Source organism: Megalops cyprinoides, chromosome 14, assembly GCF_013368585.1.
Source record: "Megalops cyprinoides isolate fMegCyp1 chromosome 14, fMegCyp1.pri, whole genome shotgun sequence".
Lineage (NCBI taxonomy): Eukaryota > Metazoa > Chordata > Actinopteri > Elopiformes > Megalopidae > Megalops > Megalops cyprinoides.
Window position 1 is genome coordinate 33,954,008 of NC_050596.1, and position 10,196 is coordinate 33,964,203.

Sequence of the window (10,196 nt, forward strand, 5' to 3'; positions counted from 1 at the left end):
GTCTGTGGGTCTGTCAGTGAGGGGGGGGGGGGGGGGTCTCTCTATGGATCTGTCTGTCTGTGAGACTGTCAGTCTGATCTGTCTGTCAGTGGCGGGGTGGGGTCTGTGGTTCTGTCTGTGGGTCTGTCACTGCATCTGTCTGTGGTTCTGTCTGCAGGTCTATCTGTATATATGCACATTTGTCTCCATGTACAACATACATGTTGTTTTCTACAAGTTAATAGTTACATTAATTGAACTCTGTGCTCTCTCCCTTGTATTTTTTTTTCACTTTTGCAACACATTTCCATTGAGAGGGGTGTTCCTCTGCCCTTCCATCACAAAATAGACGTCTCCAACATGACTTGGGCATGGTTTTTAGTGAAACATAACGCAAACAAGCACCTCGCTGTTTCTCAAGTGCCTTATGATCCTTAAAAGTTCAAATATCAAGGTTATTCAAACTCTTGATTTTTATAATGACAATATTCTTATTACTTATGCATTTACAATTTTCAACCAAATTACATCCATAGTTCCGTATGCATTCTTTTTTGCACTGCAGACAAAACACTTTCATGTAAAGCACCGTGGGTATGCCACCGCACCCACGCCTTCTGTTGCTTTGTGTTGCATTAATTAGAAATGGGTACAGTGTGTTCTAAAGTTCACAGCTGTCATTCCTGCTCTGTGCTTTACATACAGGTGGGTATCCACCCACAAACCACCGTTTCATACTGAACACCTCCAGTGTAGCGGGGCACTGCGATGTCTCTTTTACATTTATGAATATGTAACGTGTCTACTTTACATTTGGGTGAAAACTTTGTTTCAAAAAGACAATCATTTCTCCAAAGTAGCTCAGACAGTCTGAGGGTGGGTTGTTGCTGTTTTAATGCTATGCAGAGCTACAGTAGCCCCATTGAAAATTACTCCTATTATGAAATAATTATACCTTCATAGCATCAGTGTATGATTTAGGACTTTATTCAGTGTGCCCCAATCTAACCAGCACCAAACTCACCCAGTGGCTTCTCTGACCACATAGCCTCTATTCAAAACTCCGGGTTTCCCATGTGGGCAGTAGAAACAGGGAGGCCTGCAGCAGACTGCCCTCCTTGTGGGGACAGGGGTCCTGCAGACTGCCCTCCTCGTGGGGACAGGGGTCCTGCAGACTGCCCTCCTCGTGGGGACAGGGGTCCTGCAGACTGCCCGCCTCGTGGGGACAGGGGTCCTGCAGACTGCCCTCCTCGTGGGGACAGGGGTCCTGCAGCAGCCTCGCCTCTCCTGTGCTGTCACTGAGCATGCTCTCTGTGGTGTTCACAGGGCGCAGAGTGCGGTGAGGGGGTGAGAGAGCGGAACCTGACGTGTGTGGTGGACTGGGGCGACCCCGCGGAGGCCTCACCGCCCAAACCCGTGGAGGAGGAGAAGTGCGAGGGCAAGCTGAGGAGGGTGAGCGGCCAGGAGCGGCAGGTGCCCTGCTCCCTCCCCTGCCCAGGTAATGCGCCGCTGCCCCCGCCGATCACACCTGTGCTGCCTTGTCCTGCGGAATCGCACGGTGTGCTGTGGTGTAGTTTACTTTATTACACTGTGTGTTGTGCTCATCTACACAGGGTCAGGAACTGTGAGGTCTTATGAGCTGTGTTAAGCTGAGTGCTCTGATGTGATCTTGTGTGATGTTGTGCTCTACACCGTAGTGCTTAATGCCCTGTGCTGTGGTTGGGGTTGGGTTAGTGGCTGGAGTTTAAATCTGCTCCAGAAGACAAAAATGAAAGGGACCCGACACCACAACTTTACACTGAGTCAAAGTTACATACGAAATAATCTGCTGTGTGGAGAAACTTCGCTGCTAGCTTTAAAACTCACAAGTTTGTGAATCGTCCCTTTTTCTCATTTCCGCTGTATATCACCGCCTGCTCCGGCTTTCAGAGTCAGGATTCAGGCTTCAGGTGACGCGTTTTGATCAGTCTGTCTGAGATTCGGAAGCCGTGCTTCCCTTGCAGTTGTAGTGTTTTAGCTCCCGGCCCAAATTGGATGCCCTTTCATCAGAGCTTCCCGCTTCTCGGCAGAGATGCTCTCATGTGCAGAGACGGCTGTGTGAGCCGTCTCCACGGCAGCACCCAGGATAGAGACGGGGAGAGCGAGCTGCTCCCCCGTCTGCAGTGAACAGTGAAAGAAGAGCTGCTCCCCCGTCTGCAGTGAAGGGTGAAAGTAGAGTGGCTTCCAGTCAGATGGAGAGTAATGAGCTGCTTTAGTGTGGAGATCCTCTCTAATGCAGAGCCAGGCGGAGCAGCCCTGAGCCTGTCATGGATGGACAGACACAGCCATTGGAGAAATTGTCACAGGGAAATTTTCCTTAAGTGGACTGTGAAGTGGTTAGCTGTGAATTGATTAAATGATGGATCATATGCAGAAATGGTGCATAGAGCATATGGTGCCTTTAGGATTGTTCAGTATACATTTTGCTTTGTTTTGCAGAACATGACTGGGGCTATATGTTGCTTCACAGCTCGGTTTCATTGTGATATATTCTGTGAAAAACTGGCAGTGGTCACGCTATATTGTATATAACTAACTGGAGTAATTACATTTAAACTGCTAAATAATTATGCTACTTAAATTCATGGTCATCTTGGTACAAGGTAATTAAAGTAAAACATTCAGTTAATCTAACTGTGCAGGTTATCTGAATAATTCCTGAATAATTTCCTTTAGTTTTAATTAATTTTCCATCTCAAAGTCTTAAACCATTCAGAACTCTCCCTATATCAAACCTAAAACCAACCCTAAACCAACCAAAAATCAACCCTAACTTGTTAACAGTTAACTGTAAATCAGCCCTAATCCTTCATATTCATATTCACTTTGAAGGAGACTGCCACCTGACGGAGTGGTCATCATGGAGCTCCTGTCAGCTGACGTGTCTGGATGGGAGGAGTTTCGAGACCGTGGGGCGGCAGGCGCGTTCCAGGGCGGTGGTCATTCAGGTGATGGAGAACCAGGACAGCTGCCCTCACCAGGTGTTTGAGACGCGACCCTGCAAAGGTGTGTGAGATTCAAACACACCTGCGTTACTCCTCTGTCTGTCCCCTGCCTGACCTGACCCGCCAGCTAAAACACACCCTCTCATCCCCATGTGTGTACAGCATTAGAAACCACAGGATTCATTTCATTCAGTTTACCTTCAGGTATGAGTTATAGCTCATCTGACACTGTCACTTTCTGTAGCTCACCTACTAACATTCTATGAAGCTACAGGGTCTGCAAAGTAATGCCTGGGACTTATACCTGTAGAGCCACACTGGGCACTTGTATGCACCCCATGACGTCCTCCTCAGGACCCGTGAGGGGAAGGCCTTTACTGCTGCCCCCTGGACCATGCTCTTGCAGGGGGTGTGCCTCCTGCTCAGAGGATGAAGTCCTGCTGGGGGTGCCAGCAAGCTGACAGCAGAGTCTCCTGTTCAGTGGGGGCGCCAGTGAGCTGATGGCGGGGTCTCCTGTTCAGTGGGGGGCGCCAGTGAGCTGATGGCGGGGTCTCCTGTTCAGTGGGGGGCGCCAGTGAGCTGATGGCGGGGTCTCCTGTTCAGTGGGGGGCGCCAGTGAGCTGATGGCGGGGTCTCCTGTTCAGTGGGGGGCGCCAGTGAGCTGATGGCGGGGTCTCCTGTTCAGTGGGGGGCGCCAGCGAGCTGATGGTGGGGTCTCCTGTTCAGTGGGGGGCGCCAGCGAGCTGATGGCGGGGTCTCCTGTTCAGTGGGGGGCGCCAGTGAGCTGATGGCGGGGTCTCCTGTTCAGTGGGGGGCGCCAGTGAGCTGATGGCGGGGTCTCCTGTTCAGTGGGGGGCGCCAGCGAGCTGATGGCGAGGTCTCCTGTTCAGGCCACCCTGCTGTCATGCCTGGCTGGATAACGCACTTCTAACAAGCACTTCCTCACAAGGGCTTCCTAACAAGAGCCCGCTAACGAGCATCCACTAACGAGCGCTCCCTGTGCTTTCCACAGGGGGAAAGTGCCACAGCTATGAGTGGAGGACCAGCGCATGGAGGGACAATGAGCGGACGGTGTGGTGCCAGCGATCCGACGGAGTCAACGTCACCGGTACGCAACCCCCCCCCCCCGCCCAGCCTTGCCCGCCCCCCCGCCACATTTCTACATAACCCAGGCCATACGCGCAGGGGGGGAATCAAACACATTTTAAAAATTCAATGTGTTCAATCCTTTTAGGTTTATGATTTTAATTATGAACATCACAGGGCACCACCTCATAATCTCCTGTGCCGGTATAACTTACTGATCCCGTTATTGAGTTAAACAAAGTCGGATTAATTTTATATGTTGATTGATCATTTTCTCTCCTCCAACTCAGTCAGAAATGGAGTGCATTGGTGTACTGGAGACACAAAATCCATACTAATGCAATGAAGCAGCTTTTTCTTCTTAAAAGATGGGGAGGATGAGGCGGGCTCGGCCACATTCACAAATGAGCTTGCATAGGATGTATCAGGGCCGGGGGAAGCAGGCGCTCTGTAAATAACAGGCAGGGCGATCCTATCTCTGGAGGGAATTGACTTCGGCAAATATAGGCTGGGATGGCGTAATCTCCTCCAGCGAGGAGTCCTGGCTCCGGAGGCATTATTCGGCGGTGTTTTGACATGTAATTTTCCATTTGGAAATTACAATGTTCACAGATTGATCAGAGGCTCTGCCGAGCTCCCTGGTTCATTAATCAGGACTGACACCACATTAATTTGGTTATGGGTGGGGAAACGGTGCTGATAACGCCTCTGTTTCCCACTGAAGGAGGCTGCTTTCTGCAGCACCGCCCCACAACCACCCGGCACTGCCACCCTCCCTGCACCAAGCCCTTCTCCTTCTGCACACAGGTAAGACACAGCGCCCATCCGCAGCACATTCACCACCGTTTACATGCGACCGCAAAACTGCAGCCAGCATGCGGCCCAACACAGAAACACTCTGTGCCTGTATTTCATACAGGATTATATTACTGGCCTACTTATCAGCAGGAGTTTATATACCGCGCCATGAGAATCAGGATAAAAATAGGGATTATAAATTCTGTACGAATTCTTTGATACGGGTTTTACTGGAGGAAAAATATTTGTTGCATATATTGTATGTTGTGTGTTTTAAGTTGCAACAGTGAGTGAAAAGTCAGCTTCCTGTGTTAATCCTACAGTGAAAACAGCATCCCGTCCATCACTGTATTTAATGCAAGTGTGCAGCCAGGGAGTCTTTACTGGTTCTTACTGCACAGACTGTGTGTGTGTGATTGCGCACTGAATCAAAGTTATTAGTTAAAGAACGCAACAGAACCAAATGTGTATGCCAAGAACAGCAAGAACAGCAGGAGGCCTGCTTTTCATGCAAAAGCCATTGGACTGAACATTTGCTGCCACTTAGAGTTTATTCCAGGCTACTGCAAGCGACAGGACCAGCATGCAGTGTCTCAGTGCTTCACTTCAAACAGAGAGCTCTGTGTGCTGTGAAATCTATCTCAACAGCTTTCAGCTGGGTATGGAGATGCTTTAGGCTCTGTAATTATTTGCTTGTGGGGTAGGAGGATGTTCATTAGATTGCACCATTCTCCAAAAACAACATCACTCTTCCACCTCAGTTTCTATTTCACATTTAGAAACTGAACCCCAGGTGTCTTTAATAGGCAGACAGATTTATGCTCTCTGTGTCCAGCCAAACACATTAAAAATCCAATTTAATTTGTATTGTTCCCCTGAAATTGTTGCTGTGTATAACTGGTAATTTGAGAGTAAACTGCAGTGCAAGGCCAGGGATGTTAATTAACGCTAATTATTGGTTTTGACAATGTTCCCCCCAGAGCGGAGTATGTGGGTGTGAGAGGGGGTACACAGAGGTAATGACCACACACGGATTCCTCGACTACTGCACAAAGACCCCCGGCGGGGACAACAAGAAGGCTGACGTGAAGACCAGCTCGGGCCGAATGAAGCCCGGGACATCCCAGATCCAGGACTTCTTCAGCGAGTGGTCACTGCGACCTGTGGGACCAGGTGACCGGCGCACGTCTTGCCTGCACTCTGATTGGTCAGCTTCACCATGCTGAGGAGGCAGAGGAGGGCACTGAAGACGGTGGCATTGAGGACTGTCTCTCTGGGCTCTCTGAGGCTCAGCCTAGTGTTTCAAGAGAAAACCCATCAACCCACACCGCTGTCGCTCATATCATTGCTAAAGTTGCAAAGGAAGATTCAGCAGGAGAATTCTCAGACAATCCCTACCCAATTAAGCAAACCTGGACAGACGGGTTCTATCTGCTCGTATAAAATCCCATCCTTCCACTTCCTTTCTGTGTCAGCTGCTCACAGCTCTTCCTCCTATCTCTACCTTTCTTCCTGTTTAGGATGTCTGAATAGAGAGTCAAAAATCTTGGCCTCACGGTCAGGTTGGATCCCTTTATTGGACTCCAACCCACAGATACCCCTGTACTCCATACCCCTATCAAACAGCCACCCTCCATTTTTTCCAACAGATACATTGGCATTGTATGGAAATTCATATCTACTGAATCCTCGCTACTGCGGGTGGGTGGAGAGTGAAACAGTGAGTCAGTGTGACGAGTGTAACAGTGAGTCAGTGTGGAGAGAGTAACAGTGAGTCAGTGTGGAGAGAGTAACAGTGAGTCAGTGTGGAGAGAGTAACAGTGAGTCAGTGTGAAGAGTGTAACAGTGAGTCAGCGTGGAGAGTGTAACAGTGAGTCAGTGTGAAGAGTGTAACAGTGAGTCAGTGTGGAGAGAGTAACAGTGAGTCAGTGTGGAGAGAGTAACAGTGAGTCAGTGTGGAGAGTGTAACAGTGAGTCAGTGTGAAGAGTGTTAATCAATCCTTTAACAAGGGAGGCCTCGCCACAGACCACCTCACTGCTCATCTATAGCTGTATTAGCGTGCTCAGCACATGCTGCTGGTCTCTCCAAACTCCTGTCCTTCCCCATATTCATCTCTCTCGAAGCAGACAGGCCAAAATCAATCCCTGGCTTAGACCTCAGTCTCACAAAGCCCTGCCAAATCCAGCTACAGTCTGTCTGAATGCAGACTTCCTGTTCCTGTCAAAAAAGAAACTCACAAATTGAGAGCTTCATAAGTGTCTTTTTTTATGTAAATAACACTAGTTTCCCTGGAAAAGGCTGTCTATTGATGAGATTAGTAATAATCATGTATTTGATGGCTTCATTGGGCCAGGCCCAGCCAGGCATAGCCTTGGAGGATTCCTGGTGACCACGTGACCACAGAGCATCTGATCTGTGTATTTCCAGAGCGGCTACCTGTGCAGGATCCCTGAGCTTGCCTACACTGTTGGTCACTGTGATCGCCATTATCCTTTTATAAACAATTACTTATGAATACATAGTAAATACATGTATATATAATTAGAAATAAATCAGATAGTATTTTGTATGTTTGGCAGTGCTAATGGAATGATAATTCCTAATTCCTCTGTATTTAAACCTTTAAACATTCTTCATGCGCATTGCTGTGGAGAGTAGCTGCTTTACATTATTATTAACACAATTAGCAGCTGTATTTGTAACGGTTCCTTTCCTCCCCGGCGCTGTGCCATGATCTGCTCCTTTCAGCTCTGCGGTCCTGCATTTTCACTTGCAGTGAGTCAGGAAAGTATTACGCACCGATCTCAGACAGCAAAGAAACGTTTCTTCTGCGTCACTGTAGAATGCGCTACAGAAATTACCAACACTTTTTCATCTTTTCATTTTTCCTCACTCTACATTCAACCTTTTCCAATTTCACCCAGAAAGGTTGTTTAAATTCTCCCCTTTATCTGTTAAAAATGGACATGGTCGCAAGTAGATATGAGATGACGCATTCAGCTCATGATACGATGGGGCACGTTTCGCGAGATGGAGTTCATGACAAAAAACTATCAGGAAACGATATTTCTCGAAAAATAACACTGATGGGAAAGTAAAAATATAACATTATTGAACAAGTTTTCTTTTTTTCTTACCTTTCTTCAGATTTCAAACCACTAGCCGTGCCAATACTCATGATATACAACAGGTCTGAGCTCCATATTGCTTTTATAAAATGGATCCATAACTGGCTTCACATTGCTGAGGTCCACATTAATTAAGAAAAGAGACCAAAATCAATGTTATACTGATTACATGAAACCGAAAATAAAACCACAAATAAACACAGCACTAAGCTTGTTAGGATACTTACAGTGACTTTAATAACATTATCTAGAAGGTGCTGCTGGATCCAATGAGCTAACAAGCTGGCTTTTGAGATATTGTTATTTCATATTAACATCACATAGTACAGTTCAGTTTTTGGCTATCTGCGAGAATTACTTCTCAAAAGAGATGGAAAACATCTTCAATAACTTAACTTAGCTCTTTATGATGTGGAATGGAAGTGTTACAGTATTTATGTTCTTCAATGAGCAATGATAAAATTATCTTTACCTGCGGTGTATCGACGAATAGTGTTACATCTGGAAAGCACACTGATCACTTGGAACAATGGATCGCAACTAATTATAATTATAAGTACTGCTTTTCACAGTACCTCAGAGCATGTATGGATAGGCCAAGTTAAAAGCAAATAGTAAAATTTCCACTGACATGATATTTACAATTCGGTTTTAATTTCAGCTACACGTTGTAACTTGATTTTGCGGTAGGTTCTCAGAACCACAAACCATCTTGACATTTTCTGATTTTCCGAAATTCAAATTAACGACGTTTCCATGCCTAGTGCCACCAGTATGGAGCTGCTGTGTGTCTGTTTCCGCAGATGGCCGGCTAAAGGCGTGGGTCTACGGAGTGACCGCTGCCGGATTCCTGCTGATTCTGTTCATTATCGCTCTCTCCTTCATGGTGTGGTACGTACATTAACCCCTCTTAAATTGCATTATGCCTCTCGAAATGTTCCGGAGAAGTTCAGCAGTAAGTAGGTCTGACTGTGTCTGTTTCCGCAGCAAAAAGCCGGAGCAGAGCAAAGGCTCGCCCGCGCCCGTGAAGCCTCTGACCCTCGCCTACGACGGTGACGCGGACATGTAAGGAGCGCGGGAGGCTGAAATCCGCGCGCGCCCGACTGCTCACACGCACCCGAGGCGCGTCCACCCAAACGTATGCAACATTTCCACGACCGGGTCCGAGCCCCACCGGAGATGGCTCCCACGGGCATCGGCTCGCACCGCGTTATTGTGGAGCGGGCAGAAAGCAGGCCTCCTTTTTAAACTTTTAAAAACTAGTGCATGGAGCTCTGTGTACAAGGACAGGAGCACAGCGAAGTGTTTGTTTTGGGTCAGTGACCAAGATCAGTGACACTACAGTGACATTCAGAGCAGTGAAAGGAACCTGGCAAGTGCCATTGCTTATGGAACGGACAACATTTTCATTTGCCTTGGGTGACTTTTTAAAAGGGACGAGGGCATCCAAGGATGCAGACAGGTGCTTATTGGCCGCTGAGGGAACATACCGCAAGTGACTTTTTGATTAATGGTGACAAAGCAGATGTGGAATTATGCACTATATTAGTGCTGTTCATGTCTTTTCTTTCAGATCAAAACTGTTTTCTAGTGTTTACATAGTAATGCAAGACTTTTTGATGTGAAAATGTGTTTTCAATGATAATGTTATAGGATGTATCTGTGTTATGGTCATCTGAATATACCAAAACCAGGTCTACTGCTGTAGTGTTAGGACACATTAGACATGTACTGCTGCAGTTTGACAGACAGACTCAATTATTCAAAATATTTAACCCCTCATGCTCTGGATTGCCCCAGTCAGGACATGCAGGTTCAGTTTGGTCTCAGTGCTAATATGTGTTGTCATCGTTTGAAACGCTGAGATGGAGAATTGAAGGTTCCTAGAAACTCAGATAAGGTGATTACTCATCCGATTCTCTGTATGCCGTGCTTACTAATCTGAAAGGGTTCCTCCAGCAGCAGGTAATGATGCTACCAAAACCAAACTAGAGAGTCATGACCTTGGCTAGGATGAGTGGGAGAGCTAATGCACTATGAGGTCTATTGGATGTGTCAAGCACCTTCCCCTGGGCCATTGACATAACACTCACCCCTGACAGCAGTGCTTTCCAGTACATTTTTCCCTTGTGTAGTCATAAGGGCATCTTTTTCATTCTTCCACACATAAGAAGGCCATGATAGAAACGGCTGACCAGTTCATACCTGTTATACAACGTT

At 47.2% G+C, this 10,196-nt stretch overlaps 1 protein-coding gene across 1 annotated transcript in view; it reads left to right on the plus strand.

Moving 5' to 3' along the window:
• Positions 1 to 9,483, plus strand: part of LOC118788758 (thrombospondin type-1 domain-containing protein 7B-like) — a 221,818-nt gene extending 212,335 nt beyond the window's left edge. The window contains exons 26-32 of the mRNA XM_036544791.1: positions 1,306 to 1,477; positions 2,851 to 3,024; positions 3,976 to 4,071; positions 4,774 to 4,856; positions 5,828 to 6,020; positions 8,780 to 8,867; positions 8,964 to 9,483. Of these exons, the coding sequence (XP_036400684.1) occupies positions 1,306 to 1,477; positions 2,851 to 3,024; positions 3,976 to 4,071; positions 4,774 to 4,856; positions 5,828 to 6,020; positions 8,780 to 8,867; positions 8,964 to 9,045 (888 nt within the window). The 3' untranslated portion in view covers positions 9,046 to 9,483. The remainder of the gene's footprint in view (positions 1 to 1,305; positions 1,478 to 2,850; positions 3,025 to 3,975; positions 4,072 to 4,773; positions 4,857 to 5,827; positions 6,021 to 8,779; positions 8,868 to 8,963) is intronic.
• The last annotated feature ends 713 nt before the right edge of the window (positions 9,484 to 10,196 follow it).